Source organism: Tauraco erythrolophus, chromosome Z (genome assembly GCF_009769465.1).
Source record: "Tauraco erythrolophus isolate bTauEry1 chromosome Z, bTauEry1.pri, whole genome shotgun sequence".
NCBI lineage: Eukaryota > Metazoa > Chordata > Aves > Musophagiformes > Musophagidae > Tauraco > Tauraco erythrolophus.
In genome coordinates this window covers 11,259,538-11,277,213 of record NC_141496.1, presented here as the reverse complement: position 1 = coordinate 11,277,213, position 17,676 = coordinate 11,259,538, and the positions used below count along the sequence as shown (strand labels likewise).

The following is a 17,676-nucleotide window of genomic DNA, read 5'->3' as shown; positions in this document are numbered from 1 at the left end:
GACAGCATTGCTCCGTGGTCTTGAACCGAGGCGGAAAGTTACCGGTGGCCCCAGTAAGCATCTCCCCAGAGGCCCGTTGTGCCCATCCCTCTGTTGTGCCAGATCCTTCAGAGCCAGCTTCGAGCAAATAGGTTAATTAAACGCCTTTATTCCAGGGAGTCTCTCTGTGTGTTTGTATATTTGTGGATTAGCTGTTAATACAGTAAGAGGCTTTATTGTAACTAAATTGATTTCTTAGCGGTTTTTTTGCTTCCTTCCATACTTTTTTCCCCTCTTCCCACTCACCAGTCTGTCCTCCCTCATCGCAGCATTTCCCGTGGAGACCCTCACCTTCGCTGTCCGACAGTGCCAGTAAGGGTGTGATGGGGAGGTGATCATGGCTAGAACATAGTCAGGGAGATCCGAGGAACTAATGACGCTGAAGATACCTTTTCTGGGAGAGGATAGGTAAGCAAGTGAGCGTTGGCTATGTCCATTGTATGAGGGAGAAGAGATCCCTGATGTGTACGGGATGTTCGCCTTGGCAGGCATGGTGGGCACAGGTGGGACAGGAAGCTTCAGCCATCCCCATCCAAAGACATCCCATTTCCTAAAGCAACAAGGCCACAGGTCCCCAGAAGGAAACTCCATCTCCAGTCCCCTGAGGATTGCTTGGCAGGGTCTGTGCAATCCCATCATCCTTTTCTTTCCAGTGCAAGCCCATTTCCCTACATTATAATTAAATTGTTACCAGCCCATAGCACGTTGGTCCCAGGCACTGGTGCTTGACTTGAAGGCTATGACTGCAACCGGTCAAGACCAAGGAAGACCAGACATTGCTAGCCCATTGCTGAGCATCCCCAACCACTCCAACAGCTCACACTTCACAGCTTCTTGCTGTGATTAATTGGAGGAAAAAAAAAAAAAAGACGTTAGTTAGACTGGTAAACACAGTCATTACCCAGCCTGGGACCTGGGCATTACTCTGGGCTTCCCAGGATGAGCACCGACCTGTGCTGCACTTTTCCTTTCTTTTTCTTTTCCTTCCTTCCTTCCTTCCCTATTGCCTGCCTGCCTGCTCCTTCCTGCCTTCCCTCCTTCTCTCTTTTCTCCTTCCCTCCCTCCCTCCCTCCCTCCCTCCCTCTGTCCCTCTCGCCCCGTGCCCCTGCCGTGGATGGGCAGAGCTGGCTTCTCCCCTTCCCATCCCTGGGCAACAGGAGCCGAAGCGGTAATTAAACTTGGCTGGGAGGAATGTGAATCAAAAGGCTGTTAAAAAAGAAAAGGAACGAGGGTACCTGTGGGATTACGCAAGCCAGAAAAATGCAAAGCCGGCTTCCAGCCGCCCATAAAATAGATGCCGTCTCCTTTCCCATTGGCAGGGTTTGGCTGAGCACAAAAAGGCTGGGAAGAGGATTTTTATGGGAGTTATTTATAGCCTGGATGAATAGCGGTGTGTCTGTCGGTGGGTTTCTGCCTCTCAGCATGGGCTGAGGTCCAGCTGGGCAAGGGGTGTCAGCCTCACCGGGTGCCACGTGGTGCCACTGTCCTGGGTTTGGGATGGCACTGGTAAAACTGGATACGACGCTGTACCCTGGCCAGCCCTTCCTGCACCAACAAGAGTGGCATCAAAAGAGGAGAAATCAAGAGGAAAAAGGATGGGAAGGAGCAGTGAAGGGCAGCTGCTCACCCTTCTTCTGCTTTGCCTTGGCCAACGTCACCATGCACCTGCATAAGGACAAACAAGGTGCTGGCCCATACCAAGAGCCACCTCACCAGGACGATCCACGGGATATTCGTTGTCCCTCCTCCCCAGCATCTTCGCTCCTGACCTGGGTGCTTCTCCTCTCTTCCCTGATTCGAGGGAGTTGTCTGAGAAGCCTTTCCTTGTTTGCGCTGGAAGCTGATGCAAAAATTCATCTCTTTGTGAACAAAATAAGTTTAAAACCATCGCCAAACTCAAGTGAAGCTCAAAAGTTGGCACTTCAAGGAGCACATTCATTAAATAAAGGGGGGGAGAAAAAGAAAAGGGAGAGAGGACAGGGAAGAAAAAAAAGATTACCTTGCTGAATTAATCAGGCTTCACTGTAATGTTCAGCCTCGAATTTTATTTCCTGTAATAAGCCCATTAATACGGGTGTCTATAGCAGGGGGCTTTTAGCAGCAGGCACCATTAGTGTAACGAGGAAGGGCTAATAGAGTTTTATTGGAATTTTTACTCCAACATCACAGCCTTTTAAAACAGCTGTCTCAATAGGCATTATTATTCTGATTAACATTTAGACAGCACAAATCATAGTGATGCCCTTGGTGTCCCGTAGGTTTTATCATAATCATTCCAAGTCCCTGATGCGTTGGCTAGTCCTCAGGGGGGAGGGGGGGTGGAATTTTAGACCCCGACAGGGGCTGGGGGTCATTTCTTTTCTCCCGTGCCAATGTATTGGCAATTTCTGAGGGGGCCTGTCAGACTGTGATGGAGCAGGGTCCTGCTGTTACCAAAATGTGGTGGAAGCAGCTGGAACCAGTTGGATGCTTTTTGAGCATCTCTGATCCCCAGGGGAATTTGAAAGTGGGATAGGAAGGGTTAAAAAGCAAGCTGGCATGCTGGGTACCCATCCTGGTTTGTCTCTCACTCTGTTTCTCACCCATGTGAGAATTCAATTTTTAATTTTTAAAATTAATTTAACTCAAACTTTTTTTTTAAATTGTGTGAATTAAGTATTGCACTGGCAGTTTGGGTGCACAAACCCAGTGGGCAGCATTGTTTCAGGGCAGCAGCCAGCCCCAGGGCACAAAAAGATTTTCCTTGTATCTGCAAGATCCATGCTGGCTGGGACGGTGCCAGGTCCAAGCCAGAGGATGTCACACACCCATGAATGTGTCACACAGAAGATATCACACCAGTCCTTGTGCAGCCCAGGAGCATCTGCAGGGCTGGCACAGGGAGCTTCTACTGCCCGGTCAGCCAAGGTGGGCAGCGTCTGGCCTCTGTGTTACTGATCCTGGTCAAGCCATGGGGAAACTGAGGCACAAAGAACGGCAGCAACTTGCCTATGGGGACAACACAAGCAGCCCAGGAGTCCTGCTTCCCAGCCCAAACATGTAACCAGGAGGGAGCAGGCAAGCTGCCATGAATTACAGACAATTGCAATCAAAATAAGTGAGGGATTAAACACCAAAAGCAAATAGGCTGCAAATGCACTCTTGGCTTTTATCTGTCACGTTTTGTTTCACGGGGGTAATTCATGTGAGTGTTTTATTGCAATCGAACATAGCAGTATCCGTTGGGAGCAGCAGCTGGCTCATCCCAGCTCCGGCCGTGCCCTGCTGGGCTTAAACCACCCTGGGCGCACTGAAGCAGGTGGTTTGGCTTGGACCTGGGCAAGGGAGCCTGAGGGCAGCAGGCAGGCTGGAAATCTCCTAATTACTTTCTCATAGCCATCTAAATAGAATGTCTCCACCTTCTCTGCTCTCTTTCTGTCCGGAGTCTCCCCATGCCCAGACGAACCCCAGGGGTGACTTTCTGTCCCGGATCCATCCCAGCGTTGTGATATGTCCCAGCTCCCAGGGCTTTTTTACTGACTCCTCAGCATGGCTTAACATAATTAGCAGTAATGTACAGCTTCCTCCTCTGGAACATCAGGACGAAGGGGGATCCCTCCTTTCTGGTGGCCACAGGGCAGGCACAGATGTTTGTGAGTTCTCACAGCTGGCTCGGGCAGCAGGAGAGTGCCAGGCATGGATGGAGTGCCCTATCTCAGCCATGCCAGGAGCCAGCTGCATTTCACACCAGTCCTGGACACTGTGAAGGCTCCTGCCTTCTCCCAGCATCTCCCCCACTGGTGGATAACACCCTTTTGCAGTCAAGTGTTTCAGCTACCTATAGCTCAGATCAGCCCCCTGCCCTCCCATCCACATCTGCTCCCCTCCCTCCCTACCTCGTTATGTCTGGGGTTAATCCAGCAAGAATCTGAACCCTCCTGGGGTTCCCCTTGCTCTAAATTGAGCTCTCTGACCCTGGGATGGGTTCTCAGGATGAGAAAGAGGCTCAAAACCACATATGATGGCAGGTCCCCATTGCTGAGAGCCAAGCCCTGAGGTGCCTCCCCAAGCCCAGGTGTGCAGGAAATTCGAGGGGCAGATGGGGGAATCCACTGCTAAGTGACCACATAGATGCTGCAGAGTGATGGTATCTAATTAACTGCATGTCTCAGATAATTAACAAATTAAATTCCAGCCCTGGGGCTGCTGTCCTAAAGCCCATGCAGAGCCTGTGGCTCTCTGCTGCTGGCAGCCAGCATCCAGACACCCTGTTGTGTCCACATGGGACCAGCAGCCCTCCCACAACACATGGTCCCCAAGGGCTCTGAAAATGCCTTGTAGGGAGGTCTCAGTGACCATCAGCAGAGGAAAAAACACCAGCTGGCTGAGGCATGGGCAAGTCACCTCCAAAATTATTTCCTGCTGGTCTCAGCCCTTCGCAAAGTTGCTGCCAAGGCAGCTGCCAAGCCCAGGGGAGATGCTCCAGGCAGCCCAGCCAAGCTGGGTGCTGTCTGCTGCCCCAGAGGCTGATAACATGCTCCCATGTGTCTGTCTAAGCCAAGATCTAAAAGGGATTTCAGTTTTGCTTTTCATTCTCCTGGCATAGCAGCTCTCCCCGCAGCACGGAGCCGCCTGCTGCAGGGCACCAGGGTGTTTAGCATCTGCTTAAAATTTTTAATTGTTTTCATTTTAACTGCCTGATGGTGTTTTTTATATAGAAACAGGAGGGATTTAGCCTTCCCTTCCTCCCTACTTCCCTCCCTCCCCTCCTTCCTTCTTCTCTCCCTCTCTTCCTCCCTCTGTTTCTTCCTTCTTTTCATCCTTTCTCTCTTCCTCCCTTCCTTTCCTTATTCCTCCCTAAAAATTTACTAATTTCTTCCTTATTATGTTCCTAAAAGCCCCCTTCAGTCATAGGCAGCAGCAGGCAAGGAGAAACTCAACAATAAGGGCAAAAACAACAGTAAAACTGGAATGAAATGACAGCCATAAACCCAGTACCGGGAGGGACAGTAAAACTGTAGTTTGGCAGGAGCCAGCAGGCCTGCACTAATACCTTTTTTTTCTGATTAAAACACTCTGGTCACAGATTAACTTCCTTTGCCCAATATTTATCGTCTCACCTGTGCTATAAGGCAGGGAGGAGTGAAAGAGGGGTGGGCAGGGTTTGGGATTCAGGATCTGCAGCAGGTGTGCAGCTCTGCAGCCTTCAGCAGCTGCCTAGGACATCAACACATAACTAAAGGTGGCAAAAGTGCCTCCAGCAGTTACGATCCATCATTGAGAGCTCATGCCAAAGGGTCTCTGTGCACCAGGGTGGCATCCAGGAGTAGCATCCCAGGAGTTACCCATGGTCGCAGAATGAGTCAGTATCAGAGCTGGGGATACCCTGGGTCTCTCAGACAGTCAGGACAGGGATGACAATGGAGACAGGCAGTGCAACAACCTGGGTGAGCACGTCAGTTGGTCTCAGTCGAGCCAAAGCCCCAGCAGATCTGGGGAAACCATGTCCCTTAGTAGCCCAAACGATTTGTTTCAGTGGCATCAGAAAATGGGATGGAAACAGGACTAAATTCCTGGCCATTCCCCCTCAATTTTTTACCATGAGAGTTGTACAACACTGGAACAGGTTGCCCAGAGAGGTGGTGGATGCTCCATCCCTGGAGACGTTCAAGGCCAGGTTGGATGAGGCCCTGAACAACCTGATCTAGTTGGAGATATCCCTGTTCCTTGCAGGGGGGTTGGACTAGATGACCTTTGAAGGTCCCTTCCAGCCCTAACCATTCTATGATTCTATGATTCAAGCGTCTCTACATCTCTGCATCCCCTCCTGGGCTTATTCCTTGCTCCTTGCAGAGCACAGGACGTGCTGGCCCAGCACAGAAGCACCGTGGCCCCTTACTAATGCCTCACAGCCCTATTAACAGGCCACAGAGGGAGCAAACGCCTCCGTGGAACCTCAATGTGTTTTTAACGCATTAACTCCACGCTTCAGCTTAGTTTCAGCTTCCCTCTCTCTCCACCCATCACCTGCTCTGCTTGTACTTCCAGAGCAGCTCAGGGCAGGGATTGTGGAGGATGTACTGGCCCTGATGCTGGGGGACAGGGGCTCAGGATGAGGCTGACACCAAGGCATGGACACTTTTGCCAGGATGATCTCCAACAGCTTCCCTGCAGAAGTGAAACGGCACTGAGGCACATCCCTACAGGGCATCCCAACAGGCCTCAGTTTCCCTTTGATGCTTCAAGGTCAGCAGCAACAGCCAGCTGCCCCAGAGACCCTCCGCTCCACCATCCCGCACCCAGCTAGGTGCTTTTAATCTCCTTGCCATAAATCACTTTTTGATTACAACTGGAGTGTAACTACCAAAATATAACAGGCTTCAGGGCTTTACAGCATGGCAGTGATGGTTCCTGTGAATTCCAATGCCTTTGCAACCCTAGCAGCAGCATTCACACCAGTCCGATGCCTTCTCGTGCCACGGGAAAGGTCTGTTGCTGCCTCCCAGCCTTTCACACCCCCTGACACAAGCTAAAAATACCAGCACAAGAGGAGGTAGATCTGTCATGAGGAAGGAGGGGCTCAGTGTAGCCAGGGTCCAGCTCTCCCACCTAGCTGCACCCCCTCTCCTCCTCCACCTGCTGCTGACTTCCACCCTGAATGTTTCAGATATTTTTGGGGGGGGGGAGAAACTACTTTTTAATTTAAAAAAAAAAATATAAAATTAACTCTCAGGCAGCCTCTGAGCTATTTTAGCAGCAGCTAAACTCCAGCAGCTGCTACCTGTCAGAGAGGGCATCCCAGCATGGGCACCAGCACTCCTCGGCACGTGCCGCCTCCCCAGCCTCCGTCCTAAATCACAACACAACAAACAGGCTGTTCATTAGGCGCTGTTTAATTAAGCAATATGGATCCTGCCTCGATATTTACAATCCCACTTGCTCTGATTTATTAGAGAGAGAGTCTCGTTTTTAAAGACAGCGACTGTAAAGTTTAATACCGCTTGACTTACTGCGAGTTTCGTTTACGGCCCTGGGCCGAGGCACCGCAGCCCAGGCTGGGAGCCGGTGGGCTATTAAATCAGAGCTAACTGCGCATGCAGGGAGATGACTAGCTTCGTTACAACCAGTTCAGTAGCTAATTACCCCAGTCTGCATTCCCACATTTAAACCAATTCCGTAACACTTTTCCAGGGCCCTGGGGAAGAGCGGGAAGTTTGGAGGTTGGCATGAAAGCACTTGTTGGTTTCAGAAGGGATGGGGGCTGCGATGGGGACGGTCACAGAGCCCGGACAGACACTGCTTGTCCTGGGAGGGAAGAAATCCACTTGTAAGAGACCATACTCTGAGCTGGGCATCCCCTATGCCATGCAGGGGGATGCTCTGTACAATGATGGCTCTAAGCTCAAGGGTCACCCCAAAACCCTTGGGCACCTAGGGAGCCCTGAGGACAGGTGGTGGGATGGCTTGTGGGCTCTGGGATGAGGTGATGGGGGAGCAGGATGGGGCCAGCATGCAGGAGGGTCACATCCAGCCTGGCTCTGAGCCTCACGCTGGCTGAGCCGTTCTCTCTGCCCCAACCCCCTGGGTAGGGATGGGGGAAGAGATGCACAGATGGAATGGGGAGTGTCACGTTAAGAAATGACGTTAGGTTGATAGAGGACAGAGAGAGGGATTACCTCAAACCCTTTACAATTTGACCAGTCTGTCAGGCTTATGCTGACAGCGTCACTGGGACAAATCCCTCTGGACACCCCACTAAGTCAGAGGGTGATCACCTGACCTATTCAGGGACCCTCATGAGCAGCGACACCGGGCCAAATCCCTTATGTCCCCTGCATCAATCGTTGAAGTTTCTGGAAGCTTATGTGTACAGATGACAAATTTTATTACGTGTGCTCGTGACAGGATACAGATTCAAAGACAGCCGGTGATAGGTACTGACTGCAAAATCAAAACTTATTAGCGATGATTCTAACTAGCTAGCAAGATGTTAGTAACTAAGCGCCCATAACACAGAGCTCTTACCCAACAGGTGTCCCTGTGGGGGAAGAAGAGGGGTCCAGCCTGTCAACTGATCCCAGACATTCCGATGGAGGTCTTCACCCAACACCCTCTTCTCTTAAGCAATTTTTATACTTTTTGATGAGGCTTGAGTGACTCTAGCCACTCACTTCGGCAGGATTGGTGTAAATTTTCCTCACGTCAATTTAAAGGTATAGACTAGAAGAATTTCAGGGCGCCTGCTCAATGAGGGGTTGTCACAGCCCAGAGGCAGGTAGCTTTTGGGATGGAGGTGTGTTTCGGTATTGTAATGAAAGTTTGCCTAAAGGACAAGAATTTTGCAACTTCATTAAACATTAACACGACCAACCTGTCTCGGTAAATGCCTGGCCCAGCCCTGTCCACCACCATCACTGAGGCAACAGCCATGATCCAGCTTCCTTGCCAGCTGTGTGGTTCCTTTTGGCAGCCATTCCCTATCCCTGGTAACAGGGATGAGCCGTGGTACCTTTGTACCACCCTACTCCCCATTTCAAGGACATTGTACATTCTATTCAGCCAGGGTAGGCCTTGTCCGTGCCAACCGCATTCTGTTCCTGGGAGCAGCAACTGTGTCTCTCCTCAAAGCTGCTTTAATATTACAGCTTGTGAGCTGAACTTTGGGAAACAGCCATCTTCCATTCCCCCATTTTTGGTTATTTCTCCACAGGGGGGCACAGCCCTCCCCACAGATTGTCATCTTGTAGGTAGGAGGAAAGCATTTCTCTCCTTACAAGATATTTCTAGCCCCCATGAGCTCACTCACACGCTTGACAGGGATAGGGGCCTCATTAAGGAGTTACTAGAATGGCTCTTTAGTGACAAATAAAATCTATTTGTGTGAAAACACAATGGCAGATGGCACCCAGCAACCCCCTACATCAACTGTGGGACATCACTGTCCAGGACCTACCCCTGCACAGTCTCATGGCTTCCCTCGGGGAAAGCGCCACAAGGAGGGAGCACACAGCTGGTTACAGCATCCCTCAGCTCAGCCCAGGCACCGGGCTGCTGCTGCCCCGCACCATGGGTGGGCACAGGGAAGGGGAAAGAGAGCAGCAGCACCATGAGCAGCGCTGGACGCCCTGGTAGCCCCTGGGCTAGTGATGAACCAGCCCCTTGCTGCACCCCAGCAGTCCCAGTACCCGCAGCAGGCAGGATGAGCTGCAGCCCAACAGCCCCAGGCAGTGAGGAGGATGAAGCTCCTGGATGATGCTCCAGGTTTGAGCATCCCAGCCAGCTACCTCCGTGCAGTGAGTTTGCCAGGCCACAGCCCTCTCCCAGGAGCTGGCTAAGCCTTGAGCAGCATCAATTCCTCCCTGTCTCCCACCCCTCCCAAGCTCAGAGACAGGCTCAGAGCTCCCCCCAGGGAGGAGGAGGAGGCAACACAGAGACAGGGACAGCAGCAAGAGGCGTAGGGCTGCCGGCACACCCCCTACAGCCCCCAGAGTTATCCCCTCTCACCAGCTGGGGGTCCCTACCAGAGGCCTCGAACCTCCCACCCAGGGCCAAAAGCCAAGAGGGCACAGGCAGAGGCACTTTGTTTCCATGTTTTATTGGCCACAGGGGTTGTGCCCCTCCACAGGGCAGACAACACTCCCAGTTCCATCAGGAAGACTGGACTGGTAAGGAGGGCAAGCCCTTTAGTGGTGGTAAGACCATGCTGCAGAGCTGGAAGATACAGCCTGGGATGAGGAAAGAGAGAGAAGGAACTGCACCACCTGCACAAGGATGCTGCAGGGTTAGGACTGGGGTACCCGAACAGGCAAAACCAGTCCCCAAGCCAGGCCAAGCTGCAACAAGGCTCATGAAAAGCTGGGAGATGGAGGGCTCGCAACGGACATGAGTTCCCAGACTCCCGCCTCACCAGCCCCAGCTGCCTCCTCTCCCTGGACTCACCGCGCACAGCCGAGGCTGGCTCTGCTGCTGCTCCCCATCACGACGACTCCTTGGTCCTCTGCTTGTAGTGCACCTCAGGGAGGCTCCTCAGGCGCTCAGCCGCCTGCAGGGCACAGCACATGGACGGCCGCAGCATGGGACTCCCTGGCTCCCCACAATCCCCCCCCCTGCACTATGCTCACCTGCTCTGGGGTGAGGTCCCGCTGCACCTGCGCCAGCATCTCGTAGCCCACCATGAACTTGCGGATGGTGGCAGAGCGGAGCAGCGGAGGGTAGTAGTGGGCATGGAGCTGCCAGTGCCCACAGTCCTCCTCCAGGTAGGGGCCTGTGGGGGCTCCTGCCAGGGGTGCAACTGCTGCGTGAGCCCCGGGGAGGAAACGGGAACATAGATGAGAGGGTCATGGGGGTCTCCTGACTGCACCACTCACCGTGCCAGCCCATGGAGTAGGGGAAGGAGACTTCGAAGAGATTGTCGTACTTGATGAGCAGCCTCTGCATGATGGAGGCCAGGCCTGCAGGAGAGGACCAGAGGGTCGCAGCTGAAACTGGCCAGCCCCCTGCTAAGGGCAGGCAGCATACCTGACTTTGACAGATGGGAGATGGGTCACCCTCAGCACCCTTCCCTTGGTAGACATTGGTGACAGGCAGGAGGGACATGCTGGCCAGATTCCCCCTGCCCAACCCATGCAGACAGCCCAAGCAAAGCAGCAGCAGGAACCCTCGTTCCTAATCAGCCAGCATCCCAAGAGCATGGGGCACCACGTGCTTCATCACCCCAAAAAGGATGACAATCCCCTCACCAGTGCAGCCTGTGCTTGGATGCCTGGCTCCCGCCCCAGCATAACAGGGGTGCCTCTCTCCCCTCAAAAAAAGCCCAGCAGCCCCACACCACAGGGGGACACAACCCTCTTGCACCAGTGAGGCTGCCACAGAGCTGCCTCCTAACGAAGGCCGAGCCCAGAGGACATGGTACAGGGCATAACGAGGTGCAGAGCCACTCACTGTCCCTCTCGCTGTCATGGAGGTCCTGGAGGCGGCAGACGTGACGGCGGGGGAGCAGCAGGGTCTGGAAGGGCCAAGTGGCCCAGTATGGCACCACAACCAGCCAGTCAGTGTTCTCCACCACCAGCCGCTCCTGCGGGACATGGTGCTCAACAGTGACAGCTCAACATCCTGATGCCCTGGGGATGGGCATTCCTGGGAGCTCTGCTCTTGGGGGCTGGGGGGCCTGCCCCAGCACACATCCAGCTCTCAGGGAGGGGATATGGACAACAGGCCATGCCCTCACCTTCCGGCGAGCCTCCTGCTCAGCATACTCCAGCAGCATGGGCACACCATGCTGGCTCAGGTGCTGTCGCTGGGTCCGGTCCTCCAGCCGTGCCTCGTTGGGGAGGAAGCTGCTGGCCCAGACCTGGGAAGGACATCGGGGTGCAGGGCTGGGTAACCTGTACCCTGCATTTGCAGGTGTGCCCCAACCACACTGCCCATCTGCAGGTCCATGCTGCCACCAGGTGGAGAGTCCGACGTGTGGCAGCCTCAAGGGACAGTTAGCCAGAAGGGAGGTGACAGAACAGGCACGGCGGTATCCTCGTTGCAGAAAGCTTTGGTACCAGGGCAAAAGGATTCCCATTCATACCTTCTACCTGGGTTTGCTGTAGGGTCGCCCCCTGGGACTTACGGTTAAGCCATGTCACAGGCAGGACAGCCTCACCTGGCAGTGTGGATGTGGGTTGGAGCAGCCCATCATCACTCCCTTGTTCTCGAAGATCTGCAGAGGAAAAGGTGCAGCCAGCAGGTCCCAGCAGCAGCGTCCCTGCTGCGGGCCGCCATGGGGTCCCCGGTACACCAGGAAAGCATCCCACAGCAGAGTAGAGCCTCGCAACTGCCTGGAAAGGCTCAGAGGGGCATGAGGTGGAGACAGGGGACCCACATGTAACTGGGATGGTCCCAATCTCAGGTGATGCCAGAGCACCCAGCCCTGGCCCCTCCCTCCACCCAAGACCCTGGGGCAGGGAGAAAAGAGGCAGCCCCCACCAGCCCCAGACCTGCACCCAGGGGTAGGAGGCACCCAGCTCAGCGGCCAGCTCTGCCCACGCATCGATGACGGCCCGGATCTCTGCCAGGGACATGAGGGGCAGCGTCAGGTCTGACCAGGGGTGGAAGCACATGACCTTGCTGTGGAGGACATACACGTGTCTGGGACTGCTGGGCAGACGGAGACCTCCACGGCCTCACCGGGTAGTAGTGGAACAGGGGACAAGGATGAGATCTGCCCCAAATGCTCTCAAAACAGAGCAGGCATCCACAGAACAGGCAGTATCAGGAGCAGGGCAGGCTCAGTCTGGCTTCACCTCACAGGTCCTGGCTGACATTGCAGCCTGGACCCTCAAGAGCCATGGAGGTACTCACCACACACCACGGGCTGCTGCCGCTCGAAACAAGGGGTGATCGCTGTCACCTGGGGAAGGACAGAGAGTGGGGAGGGAGAAGGTGCTAGGGCAGCACCCATGTCTCTCCAGTCCACCCTGCAGCCCCCCAGGACCTGAGCCTGGGGTTCCCTGGCAACCTGCTGTCCCCCCAGATGTTACCAGGCTCAGGAGCATCAGGCTGCAGTGCAGGAAAGTCATTTGGGAAGACGAAGGTGCCTTCGTACTGGGGGTTCACCTGCCAGGGCAAGACACAGGATCAGGGGGTGGACAGGGCGCTGGAGGGAGCCCAGACATTTGAGTCCTTGGTGGTACCTCGCCGTTGGCCCGGGTGGCCCCGGGGCAGAGGGGGTTGTTGGGGTCCCAGCGGGGCACGTCGTCGGGGGGCGGCTTCTCCAGCTGCCCCTGCCAGGGGCGCTTCACCCGGTGGGCCGACACCAGCACCCAGTCGTCCCGCAGCGGGTTGTAACGAGCGTGCTGGTGCTCTGCGGGGTGCAAGGCGTCAGGGAGCGAGGGACGCGGGGTGCAGACCCCCCGCGGGCCGGGCACCCCGCCACCCACCATGCCCCCTCCGCGGGTAATCCTGCAGGAAGGTTTGCACCCTCCACCGCCCCCCTCAGCTTCACCCCTTCCGCCCTGTCTCAGTCCGGGGGGGGGGGGGGGGGGGGGTGGTGGTCCCTCTACTGCTCCCGCGGGCAGGGAGGGTCTCCGCAGTCCCCGCTCCCCGGGGCTCCGCCGGGGGGAAGGCAGCTCCGGTCGTACCGCTGGCACGGAAGCTGCCACCCCCCTCCTCTTCCTTCCCGGCCGCCAACGGCTCCATCACGCGACGCTCCCGGCGGCCCCGGCGACAACAACGGCACCGCCCCGCCGACCCGGCCCCTTGTGGCCGCCTCCGCCTCCGCCCCGCCCCGCCGCGCCGGCGCAGGGCCGCCCGCGGCCGGCCATGGCGTGGCCGCGGCGGGGGCGGTCCCGCTCCCCGTCCCGGGGGCGGCGGGGCGGAGCGGCGGTCGCGGGCGGCATGGGGGCGGCGGGGCGGCGGGCGCTGCGGGCCGGGCTGGCGCTGGGCGCGCTGGCGCTGGTGCTGCAGGGGCTGCGGGGGTGGCTGGCTTCCAAACGGTACGAGTTCACCGCCGCCGAGATCGCCCAGCTCGCCCGGCACCACGCGGGTACGCGCCGCCCGAAGGGACGGGGCCTTCCGGCCGTGGGGGCTGGGGGGAGCGGGACCGAGGAAGGATGGGGACGGGGAACGGGAAGCGGAACGAGGACGGCGCGGGGAGCAGCAGCCTGGGCTGGCCTGGGGAAGGGACCCATAGCCGGGACGCGGGATCGAGGAGGTTTCGGTTCGGGGAGGCTGGGTTCACGGAGGGAATGGGACTGGGGTCAGGGAGAAGCCGGAGGGTCTGGAGACGGGGCAGCAGGATCGGTACCGGGAAGCGGTCAGTACTGTGGAACTGGGACAGGGAGCGTGGGAGCCCTGGGGTGGGGTAATGGGACTGGAGCGAAGCAGGGATGGGGACTGGGGCAGCAGCATCACTCAGCCCAGCTGGAGCTGAACCCGAGGTTAAGGCATCTCACTCGGTGCTGGGACTGGGCCAGGTTGGGAGGTTGGGGGACCAAACCTCAGGTGGGTCAGGGGCAGAACTGAGCTCCCATCTCTGGCCCCACAGGCCACAGGGTGTGTGGTCAGAGCAGAGGGGCTGCATGTCAACCAGGGCAGGGTCACTGTCACCTTGCTTGGGTCCACCATATAGCCCAGCGCCTGGGGTGGGCTGTAGGGTTGGAGTGCTCGGTGCTGCACGTCCTCCATCACATCTGCGTAGGCAGTGGGGTCGGATCAGCAGCCACAGAGGCTGAGGGCTGGAGAGAGGGGACATCTTCCCTAAGCAGACCCCTCTAAGGATGTGCTGGGACCCTGTGGGTGTGGAGGGGATTCAAGGGGAGTCCAGCAGAGCTTGCTCTGTACAGGGACTCACAACAACCGTGGCTGCTGCAGGGCTGGACCATGAGCTAGCTTTCTCCAAGATCATCGTGGAGCTGCGAAAGAAGCACCCAGGCCATATCCTACCGGATGAGGACCTGCAGTGGGTGTTCGTGAACGCAGGCGGGTGGATGGGTTCCATGTGCCTCCTGCATGCCTCGCTCACTGAGTACGTGCTGCTCTTTGGGACAGCCGTCGACACCGGCGGCCACTCAGGTAAGCAGGGGGATGGGGCTGGCGGGTGGGGGTGGTTCTCTGAGCTCTTTCCACTCCGTTTGTTTGAGTCTGACTGCCCTGGTCATGGTGTGCCAGGGCAGGGAGCCCACTGCTCCACTTCTTTTGTGGGGTGCAGGAAAACGCCCTTTGCGTGGGGACCAGCGCCCTGGTGTCCTGCAGCACCCGCAGGTCCCTGTGCGTGCCATGCCATGTGGCCAGGACTCTCCGCATCCAGCTGGCAGGCGGTGGCGAGCATCACGTCTCCCAGTGCTTCAGCCAGGAGTGAATGCCAGACATGCTGGAAACAACTTAGCTTAAGGACAGGGAGCAGTCCAGGCTGGTGGTATACAGCCGGTTACAGAGGCAGCCTGGGTACCAGACCTAGCTGCGTTCCTCAGTATGTTGAGGCCCTGGTGCTGGCATCCTGTCACCCAGAGGGCTGCTCCATGGCTCAAACCTGGGCTCTTGAGCTGTCCTCAGCAGGGATGCGCTGAGCCGGTACTGTCTGTCCTCCCCCAGGTCGGTACTGGGCAGATATTTCCGACACTGTCATCTCGGGGACCTTCCGGCAGTGGAAGGAGGGGACCACCAGAAGTGAGATCTACTATCCAGGTAAGTGCAGCAGCTGTGGCACCCTGTAGGCTGTGTCTACATCCAGGGGCACAGCCCCTCTGTGGACTAGTCCTCTGCTATCGCAGAGCCTCTCCCTTCCAGGTGGCAGAATCCAGTCGCTTAGAGCGGGGTGGATTGTGTCCCCACGGGCACATGCCAGCATCTCGGTGCCAGTAAGAGAAAAGTGAGCAAGACTGGAGAGGGATTGGGGTGCTCAGCCCTGCAGGTCGTGACCCCACGTATCTCCACTTTAGGCATGATGTGGGGTAGCCACTGGGAGCTGTGCTGGTTTTGTGTGTTGGCAGGGGACACCATTGTGCATCAGGCAGGAGAGGCCACATCAGTGCAGTGGAGCGCGGGCACCTGGATGGTGGAGTATGGCCGGGGCTTCATCCCCTCCACGCTCGCCTTCGCCCTGGCTGACACCCTCTTCAGCACTCAGGACTTCGTCACCTTCTTTTACACCCTGCGCGTCTACGCCAAGGGCCTGCTCCTGGAAGCCAGTGCCTTCTTCAGCACCTTGGGCTGCTGAGCCCAGCTCGCCAGGGCACCTTGCTGGGCACAGCTGTCTCCTCTTCTCCCAGCCTTCCTTCCTCCTCCTCTTCCCCGAGCCCAGGCTCTAGCAGAGATGGCAGGAGACCCCCGCCCGTGCCTCCCCCAAATAGCTCTGTTCTTCCCCATGGGCCAGCTGGGTGCCAGGACGGAGGGACCATGGCAGTCACAGCAATACAGACTGCCAATTCTCTTTACTGTCTGCCTCTCCCCCATTTTGGTCAGAGCCGTGTCCTGCTTTTCCATCCCTCAGGGCTGGAGTGGCCTTGCAGGGTACGAACACCTCTGTGTGTCCTTCAGCAGGAGACGAGTTGGAGTGCTGTCCCCAGGCTCCGCAAAATTTCTGCAGCTCCTGAGACATCAGGAGGAGGATGCCACCCTTGGAACAGGGTGCACGGGGTGAGCTGGGCCAGAGCATCCACTGTAAAGGTTGGCTGAGAGGTTCCCTGTCTCCCTGGCAGGCTGCTGGGGCTGCGGGCAGCGCAGGGCGCTGGGTCCAGCTGGCAGCATCTCCCATGGCTCTGTCCCCACTGGTGTGGGTTGGCAGCACACGACGTCCTCCTGGCACAGGGCAGGATCTGTGCTGGGACCCTCCCAGCAGTGATGGGATGCCCAGCCTCTGTGCTGAAGGTCTTTTTTGGTCCCCTGTATGTCATCTGCCCCAGGGGACAGTCGGGCCTGGAAGAGGGTCCTTTTCCCCACAGTCCCCCTCCCTGCATTCCCCCCCAAGGGGGAGAGCCACCGTCTGTCGCCTTAACCGAGAGCCCGTTCTGTGTGGCCTCTGGGCTATGCACATACCTGGTGTCTGCGGGTGCACGAACCTCTGTACTAGCTCAGGATGGGATCTCGCCCCTCAAAACGCTTCCCCTGGCTGTGAGACCCTCTGGGGACCACCAGCGTGGGGTCCCAGCTGCCGAGGGAGCACCACAGTTGCCCGACAGAGCCTGGCTGCGGCCCCTGCTTGCCGCCCTACGGCTGGACGCGTGTGGGCTCGCTGCTTGGTGGAGGGCGTTCACCTCTGCGCTGCTGCCAGAATAACGTGTGTGTCCCTGGCCACCAGGCCTGTAGCATGTCGCTCCTCCTGCTCCTGGACTGTCCCCGTCGTGCTGACTGGCAGCCCTGCACATGGGCTGCTTCTTAATTTGCCACCTGAAAAGAGACACCAGTAATAAAGTTGTTCATCCCACCCACTCGAGTCCCTGGGAGAGTCTCTGGAGTCTGCTGAGCCCCTGCCACGGGGAATGGTGCTGGATCCGTTCAGCTCCAGGCTGAGTGGGGGTCTTGCTGGCAACTGGGGACAGCTGGGTGTCCATGGCCAGCTGGCAGCATTGTGCCTGGGGTGCCGGGAGCTGGGAGATGCAGTGCTGGGCAGGATCAGGATCGTCTCAGCTCCCGGGGACTGGCAGGAGATGGTGCTGTTACTCCTCTGTCTGCTGCAGTTGCTGGGGACCAAAAGCCTGGGCTGATGCCAGGGCCCTGCTTCCGTGGAGGACATGAGTCTGGCGGGCTCCATCCTTTTGGAGGACAGTGCTGATGCTGGACAGGTGGTCCTGGGGGTGAACAGGGGGTTGGTGGTCCTGAGAAGTTTACAGAGACACACACCCCGGTGTGAGAAGGGCACAGGAGGGAATCGCAAGGTATGTTGGCTGTACGTATGTTGTGCATGTGTGCACGTGCTGGTAGACGGGTCGTACGCACATGTGTGTATAGGTGGAAGCAGGATGGTTCTGTGTGCATGTGTCTTGGCAGGGCAGTTGGGTGTGCACAGGTGCGTGCGTGCATGTAGGTAGAACAGTTTGCAGCTGGGTGTAGGTGGAACAGGTGAGTGTTCCACGCGTGCTTGCACGTGTGTGTGTAGGTAGAACAATAGGGCATCTGTCCATATGATCAGAGCAATTGCACACATGTGAGTGCTCAGGCACATACGGGTAGGAC

At 56.9% G+C, this 17,676-nt stretch overlaps 2 protein-coding genes across 2 annotated transcripts; one reads left to right on the top strand and one right to left on the bottom strand.

Moving 5' to 3' along the window:
- Positions 1 to 9,982: 9,982 nt before the first annotated feature.
- Positions 9,983 to 13,203, bottom strand: GALT (galactose-1-phosphate uridylyltransferase). Its single transcript, XM_086629393.1, has 11 exons — positions 13,146 to 13,203; positions 12,699 to 12,868; positions 12,546 to 12,621; positions 12,367 to 12,415; positions 12,003 to 12,132; positions 11,669 to 11,725; positions 11,246 to 11,368; positions 10,960 to 11,092; positions 10,386 to 10,469; positions 10,140 to 10,294; positions 9,983 to 10,060 (listed from the first exon to the last, which is right to left on the bottom strand). Exons 1-11 carry the CDS (start codon positions 13,201 to 13,203, stop codon positions 9,995 to 9,997), a joined length of 1,101 nt encoding a protein of 366 aa, XP_086485519.1. The 3' UTR covers positions 9,983 to 9,994.
- Positions 13,204 to 13,401: 198 nt separating this feature from the next.
- Positions 13,402 to 15,834, top strand: SIGMAR1 (sigma non-opioid intracellular receptor 1). Its single transcript, XM_086629592.1, has 4 exons — positions 13,402 to 13,549; positions 14,377 to 14,577; positions 15,097 to 15,189; positions 15,495 to 15,834. Exons 1-4 carry the CDS (start codon positions 13,402 to 13,404, stop codon positions 15,719 to 15,721), a joined length of 669 nt encoding a protein of 222 aa, XP_086485718.1. The 3' UTR covers positions 15,722 to 15,834.
- Positions 15,835 to 17,676: the final 1,842 nt, after the last annotated feature.